Source organism: Oncorhynchus tshawytscha, linkage group LG21 (genome assembly GCF_018296145.1).
Source record: "Oncorhynchus tshawytscha isolate Ot180627B linkage group LG21, Otsh_v2.0, whole genome shotgun sequence".
In the NCBI taxonomy this organism is placed as follows: domain Eukaryota; kingdom Metazoa; phylum Chordata; class Actinopteri; order Salmoniformes; family Salmonidae; genus Oncorhynchus; species Oncorhynchus tshawytscha.
Window position 1 is genome coordinate 9,462,086 of NC_056449.1, and position 22,377 is coordinate 9,484,462.

General features: G+C 39.9%; 1 protein-coding gene and 1 long non-coding RNA gene across 2 annotated transcripts in view; both read left to right on the plus strand.

Moving 5' to 3' along the window:
• The window catches only part of LOC112220876, a 136,846-nt gene that overhangs the window by 85,118 nt on the left and 29,351 nt on the right, over nt 1-22,377 (plus strand). The gene's annotated exons all lie outside the window — the stretch shown is intronic.
• Nucleotides 8,461-13,197, plus strand: LOC112220874 (zinc finger protein ZIC 4-like). Its single transcript, XM_024382806.2, has 2 exons — nt 8,461-9,639; nt 11,896-13,197. Exons 1-2 carry the CDS (start codon nt 8,679-8,681, stop codon nt 12,534-12,536), a joined length of 1,602 nt encoding a protein of 533 aa, XP_024238574.1. The 5' UTR covers nt 8,461-8,678; the 3' UTR covers nt 12,537-13,197.

Here is a 22,377-nt window from a genome sequence, read left to right on the forward strand (position 1 = left end):
ACACGACATAATTCATGTTTACTAATGTTAATCTATCTATCTATCTATCTATCTATCTATCTATCTATCTATCTATCTATCTATCTATCTATCTATCTATCTATCTATCTATCTATCTATCTTTTTATCTCAGCATTTAGTCTCTTATTAACTGAGAACATGAATGTAGTTGGCAGAGATCCGAAATGTGGCTTTCTTGAAGCCGCTTGAGAAAGGAGGGGTCGTTTTTTTGCCAAGCTCTATTGGGTGTAAAGACGCAGGAATAAAAGACAGAAAGAAAGATGGCAGTAATTGTAATATCCTGAGATTTTTTGCTTATCCAAAAATTCTTGCCATTGAGCGAGTTTCACAGGGTTGCCGCTGACTCGCTGCAGGACACATAAAATCTGATCAAGTTCAGAGACGCGTTGAGTGCTTCAAGCGGCGCTTTATAACTCCAATCCTTTCACATCCCTTTCCCCTCAATCTGTCCCAGGAAGGAGCTCACATTCTTTATTTTAGACATCTGAAAAAAGAAAAAGAGAAAAATCTTCAAATCAGTCCTTCAGTCTGCTTTCGCCCTCCTCCCCGCAATCATTCCCACAACATATTCCTCTTCGAGAAAAAGTATTTTAAATTGCAAGGTGAGTTTTCTTATTTATGTAATATTTAAATGGTTAAGGTTACCTTTTTTTTTTGAAGGAAAGCAACCGTGGAGTAAATGTACGGATGCTGTGGGGGTGTGTGAATCTGTGCTTTCGTTGAAAGTCAGCTCGGGACACTTGTTTATGATATTCAGAACTTTTTTGTTTTGTTTGTGGTAACTTTTTTAAGATACATGTTCTTCATTTACTCCTATCAGTCATCTTGTTTCATCAAAGTTTAACGTGTGTGCTTCTTCTAGAACAGATAGATCTCAGCTGCGTTCCTAAACTCAACAACAACATTTTTTTACGGAAAATGGCATGATTCCCTCTCTATCGTGCGCGCCCTCCCTCCTTCCCCACACACTCTCTCTCTCTCTCTCTCACTCACTCACTCACTCACTCACTCACTCACTCACTCACACACGCACACGTACACGCATACACGCAGACACACAAACCCTTTTACTTTTTACTTTCTCATCACACACACACACACACACACACACACACACACACACACACACACACACACACACACACACTGAGAGAGAGGGAGCACATGAGTTAACTGTGAATAGCCTTGAAGCTTTAGAACATGAGATTTATGGAGACCTTTCTGAACTTTCACAAGTGACAGGCAGTTAAGTTTTCTTAACTTTTCCTCTTCGATATTTTATTGACTTGTTGAAACGAAAGGACTCTGTAAGGTTATTATATGTGGTATGTTCACAGTGAGGGTGTTACTATAAAATGATTAACGATGAGAAGCACGTGCACACTTGTCTCTGCAACGGAACACACAATTCAATTCTATTAGCAACCAACTTTTCTGCAGTATCAGGAGTCTTGGAGTTCAGACTATGGCAAGATAGGTTCACCGACCTTTGGCCTCCTAAGGCCTCGTTTGTTGTTACAGGTTACTGTCTTCACCAAATAATCAAAAGCAACTGTTGCTCGCCGAGGAGAGCCAAACACATAATGTGATGTAAAAAAAACACCTACAGGTACGCCAACACTCAAATGTTCTTGAATTTCAGACGAGTACATTGATTCAGATGCGAGCATTATCTACAACTTTCCACAGCACCACATCAAACGCTAGTTTATTTATATTACATTAACTTATTAGAAAATACTGTAGCCTAGTTGAGTGTCCAACAACACCTTCCATGACCTATCTGGTTGTAACATAAACAAGAAAACACATTTTGCGATGTTGATGTAACAAACTGAAGATCACATACTGGACTTACTATCACGATATAAAAAATAAAATAAAAAATACAATCACTTCCGACGCTCCTTTTAGAATTATCAAAGCGTAGGCCTCTCAGATGTCACCAAGATTATACAATATAATGAAATGTTTTGGTATACAAAAATATTTCGAGAATTGTTGAATAGGACTGCAAAGGTAACCTACCACTTTTGCCTATCTACAAATTAAATTAGGAGGAGAATTTTTAAGAATACCTAAAGTTGTTTCTGTTGCAATTATAACGGAGTAGGTCCTGATACTGAAAACTAGGCCTGTGTCTTTTGCCCTCGATATATTGTTTCTCAACACTGTCGGTCTGTATTGCCAGTATAGGCCTAACATTTTGATTTGGGTGAACATATAACATCTTATTTTTTTGCTGACTAAATTTATTCTCGTCTCCTCGTTTGCATTGATGGTGCAGCCAAACACTCATTTTTAAAATTTAGAAACTGTCATGAATGGAGTTATTTTGCTTTCGTTTGATTGCTTGAGTACAAACTGATATGCTATCTCTTCATGATTGTACCCTCGATACTTTTTCAACAATCAACCACAGACAGTGGAATGTCCCAATCTGAATTGTAAATAACTTATGCCTATTTATTGCTTGCTATGCCTTACTTAAGTGTTATTTTCCAAGGGAATTCATGTAGTTTTAGCGAGGAAATCATTTTTGGTAGATGGTTGCAAGCTCATAATTTTTCTCCTGAGCATGCGCATGAGCTTATCAGAAACACTATTCTGGTAGTCTAATATTTATAAAGACTATTGTTTAGCTATACAAATCGCTCTCTTGAGTTTATAATAACACCATTGCCTTGATAATGAACAATTAATTAGTCTTGCGATTCAAAGTTCCTGCAGAAAATATACCTATATTATCAAATTTACCTGGACTCATATGTAATTTATATTGATGTTTACGACACAAAATCAATGAAAACTTTACTGGACATGGTAAACAAATGATTTGATAGCTCACATTTGAAATATTTTACAATCTATTCAAGTTCCAGGTTAATGTAAATGTCTTTGTGCAATGCCTGTACATTAATAGCATGGCTGGGACTCTCTCAGAGGTGTAACGGTGCCTGAGCTGAAGCCGCGTGTGCAGTAGCCCACGACAAGTTTATTGAGGAAACTTTCCTGCTCAACAGTTAACCCAATAGTCACCAAACAAAAATATTCTATTTCATTCACCATCAATGTTAACAAATTCAATCCTAATCGAATATATACATATATATATGTGTTTGTGTGTGTACATTTGTAAAACTACTGAATCTCTTGCTGAATTGAATCACAGGATAAAGATGATTTATTGCATGATCGACAGTAATTAAGTTAGTCTTTTATTCTCTACATGAAGAAGTTCGAATGAAATGGGTAAATGCTGTTTAATACACTAGTAAATTAATGGGCTACTACTATGTTGTGTTGATGTATTGTTTTTTTGTAATGGATTGCAATATTTGTAGGATTATAGATGCACTCATGTTTCAACCAATCTTGTTTTAGGTATGCATGTGGGTATGATTATGAAAACATAAGTAGCTGTTGCAAGTTTTGATACAAGGTGTTATTGGAAAATATTGTCTAAAATATACTTTGTGAATAGATTTGTGCTCAGCTTCTGAGAAAGGCTTATCTTTTCACCTCTAAAATCAGCAGAGCGAAAAAACCAAGAGAGAGGGTCATATTTCACTTGTCAAAATTGAACTGATCCCTACATCTTTTCTTAGAACAGATTGGACAATACACAATGCCTATATCCCATGGGACTATAACAAATGGGTATACATGTTCATGTGCTCATATACATATTTAAAACACCTTAACCTAAGGTCCATTTTGGGATTCTGTCTGTAGTTTATGGTTAGAGAGAAATGAGAAGCTCTTAGAAACTTTGTGGCTTTTGTATGCTTTGTGTAAGTTGTTTACCGTCCCATCTGGGACACATTATATCACCTGACCACTGTTTGTCCATGTTAAAGACACAAGTACCTCTTCTGCTACTCAGAGGCAGCCAAGGTCATAAAGGTCATGTACGATATGGAGGAGGAATACAGTACAAATCTGCCGGATCTCTCCCTGCATTAGCCATTATGTGGGATGGAGTGGCTCTATTGTTTCCTGTCATTTTTGGGGGACTAGTTTTGAAGTTACACAGATGCACCCTTTGCTCAAAGATTCACCTATTTGTATTAATCAGTCATCATTTTTCAGGGTTCGTAACCCGTCCACTGCTAATGACATGTTCTACTCAGCTGTTAATATTGGAAAGGCACATTTCAAACATGATAGTTCAAGAAGTAACTGTACAATCTTTGGTGTTCGTGGTCAGTTCATGGGTTGGAACAAGTGAGTCTACTGCAAGTTTAAGATATACACCATTGACTCTCTGTTGGCTTTTTAATTACATCTTTGATGTGGTTTATCAATATGACTAATTGACTCCTCGCTGTGATGTATTGGAACATCTGTCTGCAAATGGCCTCACCCCAAACCTCTTAATTCATCTAAATTTCATAAAGTCATGACAAGAGTGCAGTGCCAGTGAATAGTCTCATCCATTATCACATTATTCACACACACACACACACACACACACACACACACACACACACACACACACACACACACACACACACACACACACACACACACACACACACACACACACAGATTAACACACAGACACACATTAATACACTCACACAGGCACAAACACATGAATACACACAGAGACACACACAGACATACACAGACACATGCATACGGATACACACGCAGATACACACACACACACAGATAAACACAGGGTTACACACATGCAGATACACAGGTACACTTTACCATTTATCAGAGAGTCAAAATGGTCTAAATCACCAAAAATGATGACCTATGAACTGATATTGCTAGGTTCTTTTTCATGTGCTTCTTTTCAACCTTGGCTGAATTTAAATGGGTGCATATCAAATACATGAAGTCCCCGATGGCTCCTGTGCATTTTTTCTCTCTATTACATTGTAACAAAGAGTCTGAGCATAGTTGTTTGTCACTTATTTGGGTATGATGCCTGTTAATTTACCATATAGGACGAGGTAATAACAGGTCATGAACAATGCCGTGCAATTTACTGTGTGCTGAACAGAGGGCCCTTTCTAACATGGGCAATGGGTGCCATTTTAAACTGCATTCGATCATCGCAGACAGATTGACAAAGCTAAATAGAGCTAAGTCTAGGTAAAATCCATTAGGTTATTGCACTGATATTCAACTACTGTCATAATATTGTCCTCATAATATATACTTCTAGATGAACAACCATTTACAGCATTTTTGTGATCTTTGAAGCCTGAGTGCATTTTGATTCTGCTGTGGCTATAGGCTACAACTCAGGCCTCATAAACCACTGTTTACATCAGGTTCTGCTATTCTATGGCTGTGTGTCTTGAATGTGAAGTGTGACACTTGATTGTGATCGTGTGTATCATTTCATGTAGGCCTGTTAGCCTGACATGTATCATTCTACAATGAATGCAATCAATATTAGTGTGACACTACTTGTTTGTGTTGATTAGTCACTACTTAGCTGTAAACTGTATGTCTTGAGTTAGCAGTCAAAGCTATTACACATGCATACTGTACAGTTTTGCGTTTCTGGGTACTATATAACTAATCATTTTCAAGAAAAACTACTAACATCCTACGGCTATCAACATTCCAACTGCCCCATAACAAGTGCACATGATCTGTAGGCTACCACTTTACTACATTTAATCACACTAATAAATATTGTACTGTGCAGTATGTTTCAGTTCATTGATGACAAAGGCATTCATGTGGATTGTGCATGTGTATAGTGTATTAGGGAAACATGAATATCCTGCTTTAAGCAAGTCTGCAGAATTGTCTACTTCATAAACTGGAATGACTCACTTCATTTTGACAGTAGCCTATATCACTTCTCTGCAATGTTTTATTTATTTATTTTAGTGTCAATACTCATTTGCTTCTATTTTTATGCATAAATGTTCTTCTTCTTCACAAAACACCAGACATAAACCGCCAAGCACCACCAGTGTTATTTTGGCTTTAAATAGGCTAGCTACATATTTGGATTGATACGTTTACGTGACATGTTCAAGCACACAATGTAAAGATGTCTGGTTGTTTATGCGTATGTTGCATGTAGCTATTATTATAAGGAAGGCAGGCGATATGCAATGTCCATATTCAATAAATAGACAGCGGATCTGAGAGATTGTGGGCCTCAACGAAAGGTGACGCAGAGACAGGTGGCAATGGGGCGTAATTGATCATAAAAGTTAGTTTTTACCAGATTTGTTGATCTACTTTTTGTTTTTACAATTTATTTCGGGAACGAAGACATACCCTAAAACCTCGAAACCCCGTTGTAGACTATTTCATAGGCTACGTATTACTATGCTAGTGACTAAAACGTGAAGTTTTTCTAAATTTTTGTTCGGAAATGCGCCAGGTTAAAGGCTGACTAACATGAGCATGCATTACAATAATTACCGAGTTTGACCAATGGTGTTTGTCTATGTTACGGCACTTTATGTCAAGTGGGCCCCTCACTCCTTTTGTCTGGGCCTAGTCCCTTGAGTGTGACGTCAGAACAACAATGTTGAAACTGGACTTTGAAAGTTAGAGGACAATACAGTCTTGAGAAATAATAGTTGACTAATTAAATCTACATTCAATGTGCACCTCTGCATCAAAACTAATCACAAAACGGCTTAAAGGAAAATAGAGGCCTACTATAAACAAACGAAGACTCATGGACTATTAATTTGGGAACATTGGTTTATTGGCCTGTATAATTTACAACTTAAACCCACTAAATACAACTCTAATCCTTTGGCAGGATAAATTACTGTTTGAAATGTGTTTGCCAGACAGATGAGTTGTTGCAGCATCGCTGCTTAGCCTGTGTTGTATCGCTGCAGCCTTTGGAGAGATACTTTTCACAATAGTCATGTTCTTTACTGTTCTTTTTTAATATTTTTTTACAAGTGACAGATTGGACTTGTTTTGAACACCTACAAATACACCTACAAAGCCTACATGCATAAGACATGACAGAGTGCATACCCTTAAGGCGTTAGGATAGCCTATATGAATTGCTATGACAGCAGTTACAGTTTAACTTAGTTGTGTGTCTAGATATGAAGAAGGTTGACTTTGCTAAACATGCTCGTTAAAACAGGTGCTGCAGCACGACGTGAGAAAATCCAATCGGTGTGTAAGAGTTGTCAGCGAAATTGAGAAGTAGACTGGCAATAATGGAAGAAAATGAGCGGTTTATGGAAAGCCATTGGAAAGTCAATGTATGCCTATTCGAATATCAATAAATACATTTGACGTTTCTTCTCTCCAAAATAGTAAACAGTAAAAATCCGTATGCATATTGTCTGTTTGTTTTGATAGTGTTGTTGCCCTTTTGCCTTGAGGATACAAGCTTGTACCCCACCATTCATGTACCCATGTTTGAAAGTTGCTTAATTATTTTGTTTAGTTAAATATATTTGTTGTTGTACGCCAAATGTATTGATATGTGATTGATTTTGGTCTTTTTAGGATATAGGGCTTACCCTCCTCTGTTTTTGTCTGCAGCCTTACCCCACTTGGCCAGGACTTTGAAAAACGGAAACGTAAAGGCACAGTGCAGTCAAAAACGTGATCTGTCTGTGTTTTATATATATTTCCATACTATGAGTTTGGAATAATACTGTGAAATTGTGAAAATTATGATAAAGCCTTTTTAGTGTAAGAGATGTCTGAAAAGACCGCCTGAAATTTCAGGCTGTTTTGGTGGGAGTTTTGGCCTGTCTGGTGACATCACCAGGTGGTAAATTAGTTAATAGACCAATAACAAAGAGAGTTCCAAACCTCTCTGCCAATAACAGCTAGTTTTATCCTTCCCACTAAGACCACTCCCAGACAGTCCTAGCAACATTTTTGCTTTAGAAATTGCTCTATGCTAAGATGCTATTTTTGTAAAACATTTTACCATTTTATATTAAAACAAACACAGTAAGGTACTTAATTGTTACCCAGAAATTATTTGATTTTGAAATAAAAACGGGTGCATTGGACCTTTAACTTAGAATCTATTTTTCTAACCTATTCCTTCCAGTGAAATAAACATGGAATTAAATTAAAAGTTCTGACATTTGATACTTTAACATTGCATCTCAATATCGTAATTGTGTAGTCTATTAGACTTCCACACAAAAAATGTCCTGCATTTGAAGAGATTTATGACATTTACGTTAGACTTTTACAAATAGGCGGTTGTAATGTGGCGCCTAGAGTCAAAGAGACACCAATATTTGGCAGTGTAGCCTATACCGCGGCACATTTCAAAGCATTTTCTATGAGATATTTGAAAACGGAGTCGTGCAGTGAACGCCTGCGTGTCCCTTTTAAAACAAACCCAGCGCCTGTCAATCATACCACATTCCAACCAATCCCAAAGCGCCATTTTTTTAAAGCAGATTTGCCTGCTGTGCTTTTATATTGCACCATGGCCTGTTTCGAAGCATTTTTACTACCACGGTTATTGCCACAAATCAAGAGGGCAAAGTGAACGGCATGGGAGTCACACCAACTTTAACGAACTTGAGTCTGGTTCTTGCTCCTGCGAAGTTCACGGCCAAGAATTTCACATACAGATGATAAACAGCAAAGAAAATGGAAACAATATTTCTAGGTAAATCTTGAGCACAGAATTGGTTGATTTTGCAAACTCACAACAAAACATGACAACTCTGTCGAGGTTTAGTGGCTGCCTTCTTTCTTGCGTCAACCCCGGGGAGAGCAATACTGAACCCAGCGTGGTGCTGCCACCTTTGGCAGGGGAGCACATAGGGCACCCCACTGGCAGTTCCTTAAAGCTCTGCCCCTCGCACAATTTGCGAGACTATCCCGAGACGAGGTACAGTGCATATGTTGACCATTCGGTTCCCCATTTTGCAGACTCTGGATACTCCAGCCACCGGTTAGAGCACAGCCCTAGGGGCATCATCATTGGAGCCAATCGTTCTGGAACCGGAATGCCACCCGTCACTGATCAACTGGCATCAAGAAGTAACCAACATGGCGGGATTGGAAGGTACCGTGACCTGCCTAGCTATAGAGATAGCAGAAGCCACGCTTTTTTCACCGCTTATCACGAGCAGGCCCATGGCTCCTCCGACGCGACTCGAGACCTCTCTGGTCAAGTGATGTTGGGTCTACCTGGGGACCTCCTCACCCGGACGCACCCTTACGGCCAGAGCATCAGCGGCCCCAGGGGAAACAGCCAACAACTTGTCTCTCAGTTCCTGGGTCTCTACAAACCGCTGAACATGGCAATTCAACGTGGAGTGGGTGACGCTTTCCTGAGGTGCTCCAAACAGAACCTGAAGCACGAGCTTGTGTGTAAGTGGAGTGACAGCCAAGAGGGGGCTGGGAAGCAGCCCTGCGCCAGAACTTTCGGGACTATGTATGAACTTGTCACCCATGTGACAGTGGAACATGTCGGAGGACCAGAGCACTCTCAATACGTGTGTCACTGGGAGAACTGTCCGAGGGACAGAAAGCCTTTCAAAGCGAAATACAAGTTGGTGAATCACGTCAGAGTCCACACAGGGGAAAAGCCCTTTCCCTGCCCTTTCCACGGCTGTGAAAAAGTTTTTGCAAGATCAGAGAACCTCAAGATTCACAAGAGGACACACACAGGTATGTAACTATTAGTGTCAATAATAATAATAATAATAATATTAATAGTAATAGGCTAACATAAAAGTTAGTAAAATACATAAAAACCAATAATTTAACTTGCCAAAACCTTGTATCTTTTTGGGGGACTAAATTTACCCTCTGAGAAAATGTTGATAACCTAATTTAAACCATATTCGAAATGTTTGTATTTTATCAAATTATATTATTATATAAATAGTTAGATTGTGAGAGTTAGATTGTGTAATAAAACTCAAACTTATCTCCGTAAGTATAATGGCATTATAGTAGCATTTTATAGTGCACAAACATATTAGAAAAAGCTAGCTAAAACAATTATTTGAACAAACTTTTGATTGTTTTGAATGACAGTATAGGTCACTGTCTGCCATGCAATATTTTATATGATTAAAATGTACATAACCTATTATGATGATGATGATGATTATTATTATATTTTTGTCTGTGGATGTCATTATTTATGTTTTTGGTGGTGCTGTTGTTCTGGGTGTAGTTTCTGTAATATTGTGATGACTTTATAGCCAGCCTGTCGTGATTGTTGTGGGGGGGGGGGGCATGAGCTAGTGCTAATAGCGGGACAGAAGACCTGTAGTACTACAGATACAAACTAGTAGTGTTCAGGCCCAGTTATGTGGGTGCTTCTCCCACTCATTCACTTAAATAAATAAATAAATAAATAAATAAATGAATGAATGCCGGGACACCGGAGAGTTGTGACGTAGCTTTTACGCTTCGCACAGTTGCAGCCCAGTAGGGACGACTCCTCTCTGCGCGGGCGCAGGAACAACGCTGGAAGCGCTGTAGTAGAAAAACACAACATGCCAAGTAGGTTATGAGGTATAGACAACACAGTGCCTTTGTAGTCTGATCTCTGCTAAGTTTCACAGAGATCAACAGGATTTAAATGTTAAAGTGCAGTTGACATTTAGCTAGTCGATAATTGAACACTGTTTATGTTGATCTTTTTTAATATTTTTTAAATTAAAGACTCAAATGCTTCCCTAAAGATAAATGTAATTTGGACTTAAATAAATTAATAATTATGTCGTTGGTGGCCAGAGTTGTCTAAATCAACAATGAGAAAAATCATCAGTGGCAAACTTTTATGGTAAGAACCCTTAAATATTATACATGCCAAAAGCCACGTTATAGCAAACATTGATGTTAAAATGTACGTGCCAAAATGTATTTCGAATGAATGATTATTATGGTGTCCATTTAATTGAACGGTACATGCAGATGCATGTATGGAAACAGTAACATATCACATTTCTAATAAATGTTCGTCTAGAAATAGTCAAACATATTTTATTCGAAAATCAATTATGGTTTGGTGGTACTTTTTGAGATGATAAAACCCATGCTGTTTCAACATATTTTTGCCATATAGGCTTAATCGAAATTTGAAGACTGGGCCTATACATACTCATTCCTCTGTAGCAATATGACTTGTGATCTTCTGCCTTTTTAACTGGATATAAGACAGAATTGTTCAAACATAGTTTTAGCACATTAATAGGACTTGGGGAGATAGATGATGGGCCTATTTACTGCGGCCTTGGTCTCACTGTTGGGATGAATAATTTACGATATGAATAGAGTTTCACGGGTAGTGTAAACCTCTATGGGAATTATATCTTCCACTTGTTGCCATGTTGATTATCTTCATGATTATCATCATATCTCGACAGGTTAACTTTTCGACAGAAGTGTCCATTTAGATGTATTTATTTTTATTTATTTTTTATTTTTTTGGGGGGGGGGTAGATCTTATAATATAACCCACGGTTTCCATTGAATGTTTATTACACTTTGTGCAATTCTACACGTTATTCGGTGTTTAGGCCTACAGTCGAAGTTAGTTTAAGGTTAATATTAGACCCAAGGTTATGTAAGACAACACAATTGTGTTCAAACACGAAAAATTGTAATGTAGGTATTCACGTGAATGGTTATTGCACATTGGCATTGCACAGGGAAAAAATGCACCCAAAACTAAAATCGACAGGACTTCAAATATGAACATTTTAGGAAAGTTTTGGAATTAGGCCTATAGCCTACACACCACTTGCTCATAAACATAAAAATGTTGATTATTTCGATCGTCACTGTCTTGTTTATGTGCAAATGTATAACAATATAATGTAAGTTTAGATGAGTTTACAAACCCAGAGGTTGACAACACATTAGGCACCATATCGTAACAAGCGGTCATTTCTCTCTCTGCACGTTTAGGTGAAAAACCTTTTAAGTGTGAGTTCGAGGGCTGCAATCGGAGGTTTGCTAACAGCAGCGACAGAAAGAAGCATTCTCACGTGCACTCCAGTGATAAACCCTACATGTGCAAGGTCAGAGGGTGTGAGAAGTGTTACACCCACCCAAGTTCCCTCCGGAAGCACATGAAGCTCCACTGCAAGGACTACAGCGAGAAACGCAGCGATGGGCGCGAAGGGGACGGGGAGCACCTTGCAGAGGCCAGGTCACCCGAAGTAACGGATCAAGGCGAAACGGCCTCGTCCACCATCGTGACGCGCGCTCAACCCCTCACCTCCTCCCAACAGTCTCTATCCCCCGAGATTCGAAATGAGTCAAGTCTGAGGACACGTTTCCATCACACATTCGACAACAGTTTGGACTACTCCTCACATAGGTCAGATGGCCTCTTGGATCCATTGTTGATCCAGAGGAGCGGTTATAGACCTGAGCCCACCCAATACCCATGCAACCAAGCAGGCCACAGTTTCGCCCAGAGCTCCAGGACATTTAACACTGCCTCGCCCTTTCAGAAAAGTATTGTCAATGGGTGGTATACGTGCCACAGTGGCGTGGACTCTTTCTCACCAAAGCAGTGTAATAACGACATATCATCCATTTGAGTCAGTCATGTCGCCTGAGTGACGTTGGCCTACAAAACGTGGGCCTATTTTTGTTATGACATCTGCTATTCTTGGATTATATATTATTGATTGTATTTTGTTGATGTTGTAGGCTATAAAGACATGTGCCATGTTGAAGTCATTATGTGTCGTAGTTTTGAAAACGTGCTAATATATATATATATACAGCGTTGCAGAATGCGTGACGGCAAGCTTTAACTGTTCCGTGACGCACAAACTCTACGTGCGTCTATGTGTGGTGGGCCTTGAGTTGTGTCACGTGTAAGAAACGTGCCTGTTTTAACACATGTGTAGGCAACAGTGACGTGTGTCCCCCCTCCTGTTGGAGAATTAGAATAGGACATCATAAATACAAATGCTGCCTATCATTTGAATGATGCTTGCTATAGGATGAAGAAACTAAATGGATTTAACGGGATTGTCTATGTGTAAATGGCCTATATGTGAATATAGTAGCAAAAGTGTTATAAAAGGAACTATACATGTATTATTGCTTGGAAGGCTAAACCAGCATATGTAAAGGACAGGGTATTCATGGAATGTTACTGTATTGTATTGTGGGAATGTATAGAAAAGTGCATTACCCATGTCGTGTTCAATGTAAGGCAGAACTTGGAAATAAAATCTGAATTAAAACCTATTATTTCTCGTCAAGTTCAATTTTGAGGCCAAATAACAAGTGGACCAATTTATGCGTTCCTATGATTTGTAATTCAAATGTAATGTGATTCAAACACACATTGACTATAAGATCTACTACACACATTTGTTAAATATAATGTTAAACATCAGATGAAAGGACGGTGTATTAGGCCAATACAGCTTTCAGCTGTTTTGCTTTTTTCCAAGAAGGATGAGTGGAGAAGCCTACAGTATGATCCCCTCTCCCCCTGCACCCCCTTCCTCCTCAGAATACACTTGCATTCTTTGTTTCTGTGTGGATATTTTATGCATTTTTGTGTAAAATACGTTTTTTTCGGGATCAGTTGAGAACACAATCCACGGCCTCCTTGATAAGAATTAAAATGTTTAATTAAAATTATACTGTACATACTGTAACATTAATTATGCATTCAATATTTCATTAAAGTGTCTCTATTCCCTTTGATCAGGCCGTGTGTGATTAAACCCAATGCATTCTCAAAGAAAATGTGCTAGTGCCACAGTGACGCAGACTCAACGCCCTTTGTTTATTTGTGCTAGATATCCGTGCATTCACTTTCAGGTTTCTTGGAATTGAATTGGCGTTTTATGAAATTCATTGCGTTATGTACAGGCCTACGCTGAATTCTGAGAATCTTGGTTCGACTAAAATAGCCAACCATGAGCTGCACAATGTGTTATACACATGCCCATACTGTAAATGAATTTGTAAAATCTTATTAGGAGTGCACACTTATGAAGACATTAATCAAAATTCAAACCAAATGCTTGAGCTCTTGACAGTTGACAGGTTTTATTTGATAAGCAGCAACTGACGTCAAATACGTGCGTATTTGCTACAGTCATAGCTTTGCCTCTAGTAAAGTTTATCTGGCCCCTTTTTCAAGTCCATTTATCACACTATAGTTTTCCTAAAATGTCCATCAAGCTCTCCATCTCTGCATGCGCACCAGGCAAAAGCACAACACACATTTTCAAGGTTGTAGGCCTATAGGTGAATGTTATCCATTCTTTGTGATGAACTACATTTTACTATTAATTCCTCATATTTTCTAATAATTTGACCTCAAAATAAAAATGGGATCCGTTTTTTCGACACTCTTAAATATAGTTTGATGTCTTTACAGTGTGGGTGATTCTCTGGGGCTGGGTCTGGTAAACATCTTATATTGGCAATCTGTGTCAAACTCTGAAATGTGAGATTATTAGACCAGTTTGCTCATGTTTTGAAATATAATCTGTATTTATTTGATTGGTGTAGCAAAACTAACGGCCCCGCCCCGGACTCTGTTTATTAAGAAGACCTTTGGAACCATAGGTGAAATTCAATCAAAAGTGTACTGCAGAGGAATAGCATTATTCCTGAACAGGGAAAATACATGGTGTTGATAACAATTACTGTTTACTATATGCAGTTGACTTGTAAAGCAAAGTTTCATGTACTTTATCTTTCTGCCCTATGGTTTTGACCCCTGTATGCAATTGATACCCAGTTGTAAGTGCACAGATCTGCACCATTGTTTCTCTGTGGGAGTTTGCTATGCAGTTTTGGCTGAATTCCAGTCCTGGAGGTAGCCATTCAGATGTTTAATCTGACTCATATCGCAGTGTACTTGCATTGGTTTTAAATCAATTTGTGAACAATTCATTCATTGATGTTTAGAGCGAGCCAGCCCTAGATATCCCTGATATAGATTGTTCTATTATTTGTTTCAAGTGTTGTTATAATATACCAATTTGTTATCTTTTTGTATATCCATGTGCGTGTGTGGCTATGGCTGCATTTAGACAGGCAGCCCAATTCGGATCTTTCGCCCAATTATTAGCAAAAGAGCTGATCTGATTGGTCCAAATACCAATTAGTGGAAAAATATTAGATTTGGCTGCCTGTCTAACCATCGTATGTTATTCCAGTATTAATAAGTCATCCATTCATCTGATAATGTTACAGTAACACAAACAGACCCTAGTACAGATATGACATTAACACAGACATATCCTGTAAGATATGTCAGTAACACAGACAGAACTAAATACAGATATTACAGTAACACAAACATATCCTATCAGATATCACAGTAACACAGACATATCCTAGTACAGATATTACAGTTACACATAAAGATATTACAGTAACACAGACATATCCTAGTACAGATATTACAGTTACACATAAAGATATTACAGTAACACAGACACATCCTACTAGTACAGCACAACGTCCTACTGCCGTCCATCCCATACATCGCCTGTCTGTCTGCTGTGTCTGAACACAGTGCCACTAATGATCCGTAGTATATTACTGTTAAAACTACCCATTTCATCCTGAGATAGTTATTACTATAATATAACTCATTCATAGTTTACATACCCAATTCCCACTGTCGAAGATGGAGCCTCCGGCGCAAATAATTTCAGTCTACTTAAAAGGGATAGGTTCTGGAAAAGCAGTGACCACAGAATTCAGCACAGCTAACTAGGCCGCATATTTGTGGCAGGCTGAAAACGATGCACGCAATAAGTGTCCATGTCCACTTGTCTGACTGGAGGAAAGGGTTCAGTGTACAGTAGCCATACCACCTGATGGTGATCACACTCACAATGATGACCTCGTTGCTGCTTCATTCACAACATAATCTAATCATACTACCTAACGATCTAGCTTTTGCGCGGATGGATGTCTTTTACTGTTCTGTGCAGTGAAAGACACGTGCAGGCAGTTTATAATTAAAGGAGACCATTTTGGTGTACCACACTATGCGCTTTTCTTATATTCAAAAGATAAGAAAGTCTGCCATTCCATACTTTTTCGTCACACACTGTTCAGTTTCTTGGAATACTCTCTTCTATGTATAAGGGGGCAGCAACGATTTAGATTAGTCGTCAACGCGGATATGTTCGAGTGTGGCTAGTCAGGACAGTGTCTGACGATTCTGGGAAGATAGAACTGTGCTACATGATTGTTTTCTGAATCATTTTCGGTCTCCCATGCATATTATCCTCTACCTCTGATGTGCAAATCTGGACTACAATATGATTGTGTTACTCTGAAAGTTTGATAGACCAGAAGTGTTTTCATTATTGTCACAGCGGATATCTTCATCAATTCCTCTAAAAGTAATGTTTCTCTGATGAAAGTGAACTAATATGGTGGCACATACTTTTTCCCCAAATAAAACTAAAACAAGTTCATTGTTGATTTTCTTCCTCCCACAATGCTCCTGTAACGATGATGTCATGGCCTACAGCGATGTCATGGTAACAGCTCAGACCGACTGACTGTCTGCTTTATGTTCTTAGTTACAGGATATTGAGGCCCATCACCTGCAGCCTCTTGATATCAATGGACATGGCTGCACAAGCTGTGTGTCCTATTATGTATTTGGCCGAGTTCTCCACCATCTAAACCATTCTTTCCTTGCCTGCTTTCACTCCAGCACCCATCGCCGACAACGCCAGCTCAGCACACACAGTCTATTTCCTCACGAGGTGGCACTTTTCAGGATGCTGCAAAAGGTGATAAGCGTGTTAGGGCTTTCATGTAAACTGAAGTATGCTGTATTAGTGTATGTCATACACGATATTCATGAGGACGTCTCTTTAGACAAGGCAGGATGTTTTGATGGTGTATTTTGCGAACCCCACTGAGTTAGACCGCAGTTGGTTTTTTGCCCTCCCTGTCAGCCCAGGGAAATAAATAATGAGCATGTCAGAGACTCAAGCCATCTGTCTGAGAAGTCATCCACCAATCTCACCACAAGGATCCCCTTACTAATAAGCTGGCTAGTTTGAATTGCTTAACTTGAGACTGTTTGCTTATCGAGAGAGTAGACATTTGATTGGGGATGCTATGATGTTTTTTTATGTTGCCCTCTTTCAGAAAACTCGTAAAAAAAGTACTGTAATAGTCAACGTGAGATGATAAAATTGTCAGAGCCTCAGATTGGAGAGGAGTAGAAGGCTCTCAACCAACGTGAGATGAGGTGCAATCCCCTAAATGAAATGAGCATTAGAATGGACTGAGAGTCGCGTCTTATTCCTTCTAGAACCTCATAAGATCTGTTAAATCTGGTTCCCTGGGTTAAATGCGGAAGACACATTTTGGTTGAATGCATTCAGTGATGCAAGTATCCCCTTTAATTTCCCCTTCCTTTCATTTAGATTCACTTTATCAACAGCTGGTGTGTGTCATGCTTGCTTCATGAGTCAGCAGCCACTTGGCAAAGACACCAGAACAACGTCGAGTTTGATTGATGTTTGATTGAGTTGTCAACAAACGTGAATACAATTCTCAAACAAAACCTTAAACCATATTGTTTAAGACCTGGGTTAAATTTATCCTGAAAACTAAGTACGTTGATAACTTTATTTGATCAATTGAATCAAAAAAGTTGCATCGATGCAACATGATAAGATTGATATGTTATTGGTGAAATAATAAGGAAACAATGTTACCCAGAGAGCACCGGTCATAACTAAACACTTTATTTTTGTATTTCTTCATGTTATTAAGGTTGTCCTACCAGGCAAAAGAATTGGTCAACTTAATATTATTCCTGCATTATTTCAACATAAGTATCAACATTATTGAATTTTCAGAAAGTCATCAACGTGCATAGTAATGGTAATTTATCCAAGATTTTGACCAGAAATCAACAACATGATTTGGAAGCTCAATTCACCTTTATTGGCTATGCAATCAAATATCAATCAAAATCGAATGTTTGTCTGGTTGGATACTGCCAACATTAATTCTGGGATTAGGGTCTGTCTGAGACGTGTTGCAGGTTACTAAGGTTATTTGATATTTCCTCCTCCATCAAAAATGATCCTATCCAAACCTCAACTATTATCCTTGTGAAGGTTATGTATTCTCCATTATGTCACGACTATGATTTCTTTCTCCGAAGATGGTACATCTGCTCTCAGAAAACATTTTTTGGGGAAGACAGTAATTCCATTGTGCACATAATTGCCCAAGAAATTGTCTCTGTTTGCTTGGGGAAATCAATTTCTCAATTTGATCTGTTATGCAAGCGGAGTGATGGTGTACATAGGAAGGCCAGAGCGGAACACCCTGAAATTAGATTTTCTTTTCCCTAATAGCCACAATTCTTTGGTGCAGAAAGCCTTTACAGATCCCGCTCTATATTATTTTTCCTGACAAAGCAATGGCAATATTCCATAACCACTCAGCCCTACCACACCCCTGCCCCTCCCCCTCTCCCTGCTAATCACTGGTACTGCATGATGGGACCCTATATTCCCAGTTTGCTGTTTATTGTCCGCCATCTTTATTTTCCTTCTCTGCCTAGCAACAAGAGTCAGCCGCCCCTTTTTTTTGGCTGTACACGTAACATTCGAACTCACGTGATTTTGTCTGTTTCACCTTGGAGTCCGTCAGAATCACCGTCGCACATAGCCTATCTGCTGTGCCGGTCTCTGTTATGGCATACAGGGCCAGATTCCCACCAATGTGTCAGAGGGTGAGACGCGTTTTCACTTCAGGTCTTTGGGCGAGATGCTTGATAGCCGACCGCCATGTAAGACATCTTGTGTAACGTGCAAGCGCTGCGTGGCACCCGTATAAGCTCACTGCTATGGTATAGCCACCTCGCTAGGCCGGCCAGTGTGGGGCTGCGTCAGCATGGCGAGAGGGGTAAGGCCGACCAAGTGTGATTTTAATTGGATCCCTGGCTTTTTCCATCTTCCCCAGGTCAAGCCAGTAGTGTTGAGGCTCCCTAACTCTGTTTCTTTTCATTCATCCCTGCCCACCACCCCCTTCTTTTTCCACGCCCCCTTTCATTCCTCTCTCTCTCTCATCTGTCTCTCTCTCTGCTCTTGGCTATCCTAACTCTCCATGACTTCTTCATACTGGCCCCCTAATCTCTGCATACTCGCCAGTGTGGCCCTGTGGTAGCTATAGTGCCCTCCACCATATTCACCCACCATATATGAAGCTCCACTTATCTATGCCCCCATTCGTGTTTACATCTGGTCCTTGGCTCTCGCCACGTGAAACTGCAACCCTTTACATGGTAAACTGGAAGCAGCTGCGCCTCTTGTCTTCTTTCTTTCAGTGTCGTGTTCATCTCATTTTCATTTTCTCTCGAAACGGAGCACGTGGGGTTCAGAAGGGCTTGGCAGAGACGCAACTCTGTTGCTAACAGTGTGTAATGAGAGTGATGGTGAAAACGGACTCAACATTGATTATAAAGGTTAGGTTGTACAGTATGTAATCAGGCTATCAGAGAAATCAAGCACAGGTGTCAGAGGAGGATGTCACTCATGGAGAGTATCATTGAGTCGTGGGACACACAAGGTAATCTGTTTACGGTCCTCTATGTGCCTGTTGACAACTTGACATTAACAAGCGTTCAAAAGAACCGCGCCATCAGTGGCAGGACTCTTATGTAAGACAATGCAATGATTACAACTGAGCATATAAAAGCTTAATTTTTCATATTTCTTGCTTTTTACGGACAGCGAAATGGCGAATCAGAAATCAGAAATCCCCATGAGCTCTGATCTGGTGACTTGGTCAGACTGATCCCTTGGATTTCTCTCTCATCTTCATCTGCAGTGCAGTTTTCTGGTGTCAGTGGTGGTGCCAGACCCCTGTGTAGCTCAGCTGGTACCAGGCTTATTAAAACAGCCCTCTATTCACACTTCGCAATTGGGGCTCCGCTTTCAACTTAAGCCCAAGCCCCCCAACATACAGAGCTCACAGACTTTTTTTGTCACAGACTTTTCCCAAATAAGGCTATCAACATATGCATCTGGGAAGAGAGAAAGATCGCGCCCATCTTTGTATCTGATGCATTTTTGTCTTGTGATGCATTCCAATTTACCCCTCCGAATGGCTCTCACAATTATTTTTTCTCCCCTCTGTTTTCATTCATTATCCATGCCTTACATAAGAGATATTTCTGATAGTTTTCTGATGAGCCAGTCTTTAGGCAGCCATGAAGATTTTAAAGGTCTTTATCCAGCCAATCAGCTCAGGAGTTTTCCCATGCAGCTGACAATGGTTATCTCATGGCAGGATGCAACAGCAAGTCAACGGGAGACCCTCTGAGAGGAGGCTCACTGTATTGGTTGGGGGGTCCCATGTGTTCCGAAGGAGAGCCAATGAATCCTTTGTGTCCATATTTCAAAATCCACGTCTCTAAGGTTTTCTTTGGCGCTGTTTGAAGATGGGGCAACTTTTAGCAAGCCCAAGACCCACAAGGGGCAATTCCATCCTTTCAGGGGGATGACCATAGCTTTTGCCCCTTGCCTATGATCTCCCATCCAGATCCTTGTTATCAGAGATCAACTAGGACGATTGACTTAATGTCCTCCACTTGTTGGCAAGGGCAATTGGCAGCTTTCATGTATGTGAAAGCCAGATGAATATGCTTAAAACAGCACATTGGAGCAGAAATCTTAGCCCATTTCTGTGTCTGTGCACGTCACCATGGCTGGTTATTAGCTTAGACATTATTTTTTATTTTTTACATTACACTGAATGCATTTTGAGCACTTGTTAAAGAATGTTAAAAGAGAATTTGATCATAATCCAAAGAGAAGAATCCCTTAGATTTGACAATTACAACACCAGGAGACCTTAAGTGCCTCTTGTCTTTGCTGTCTTTCAGGTCCATCACATTTAATTAGTAACAATTTGCGGTTGTTGTGAGATATAGCATTTTAATACCTTTTGTATGAATCGTCAAATCTCCATCTTTTGAGGATGAGCTTAAATAAGGGATCACATTGATTGTGGTCCAGGGTATTTCAAAGCCGCGTGTAATCACGGTTGTTTAATTTTATCTGTAGCAGGTTGCGTCGCGAGGGGGCTGTGTAATCAAGCCTGTGAATTCGACATCTGAAGGAAGCATGGCGTTTCTGATCACATCCCCATTGAAGTCCATCCATTTGCTGTTGATGCTGTCGAGCTCTCCTTGGCACCTGGCAGCTAAATGAATATGTACTTGACATGACGATGTATGGCGTTTTTCACAAATGTCATACAGTAGATACACATGCAAAGGCCCTGAGGCGCCACGGTTCAGGAGTCAGTAAGTGAGCATGTGTGTGGCGATCTCGCTGTTAACCTCTCCGCATTACAAGAGCTCCAGGGCCAGACTCTACATTGATGGATGGAGGTTGGGGGATGGGGGGGGATGAAGGGGAAACCAGAACCAAGGAATTCCCCTTGGGCCATTTCAATTACAGTTAGAGAGCAAGCTTCTGGAACTGTGATGATATGTTGCTTTAAGGCTGTGACATTAATGGAGAGGACAAATGGGATTTTGTGTGGTGCTGACCCTACAGTGTAGGCCCGAGACGGAGAGATTCAGAGGTGAAGCCAAGGATGCACTGTTAATAGGTTTTAGACCAACCTCAGAGGCACTTTGGTTGTTTTATCTGTCTTCACCAAAAATAACATGCTAAATCATGCGTGCATACAGCAAATCGCCGAGGGCCGGAACTAGCAATGTCGTCTCGTGCCATTTTGGCACCTCTGAAGTTTGGGAGATATTGATAGCCTTTGCATATCTGTACCCACAGGGCAGGGAACATGAGGGGGCATGGGAGAGGGTAAGCAGTCAACAGTCTCCCTTTGAGGAAGCCAGGTAGTGGATTTAGAAGGGAGAAAAGGAAAGTAGTGGACTGTCCCTTCATCTTTCTGATGATCAATAAGGTACTGTAACCTTTTATCGGACATGTGCCACGATATGGTAATGGGATCTACAGTGTCTGCGTGTACTCTCTAGCACATTCCATCTAAAAACAACTCCTTTTCCCATGAAGTGACACGCCGTCAAGTAACGTGTCCCTATTTGTGGGTTGATCACAATCCAACTTTTAAAGCTGCAAAGTTTTCCCATATCCTCCAAAACCAATGACTTTGAAAAAGACCAAGGCAGATATTACGGTATTCTATCTCGACTCCTTTGGAATAATCATAATATAGATGATATTGATTGGGTGGGGGATCAAAAATCCATTCCCCATGGAAGAACAGAGTGTATTTTATAGAGTTCCTTTAGCCCGTTATTAGAGGGGGATATAGCTGTGGTAATTAGCACTCATCCCCAGCTCCATACCCATATCTGTTACATTATCATAAACCTGCATTACTGCTGTTGTGAATGTCACAGATGTTATT

What these genes read in the sequence shown, in the direction of transcription:
- LOC112220874 (XM_024382806.2), top strand. Translation starts at nt 8,679, where the DNA reads ATGACAACTCTGTCGAGGTTTAGTGGCTGCCTTCTTTCTTGCGTCAAC. An exon ending in TCACAAGAGGACACACACAG is followed by an intron (nt 9,640 to 11,895) that starts GTATGTAACTAT and finishes CTGCACGTTTAG; the next exon opens with GTGAAAAACCTTTTAAGTGT.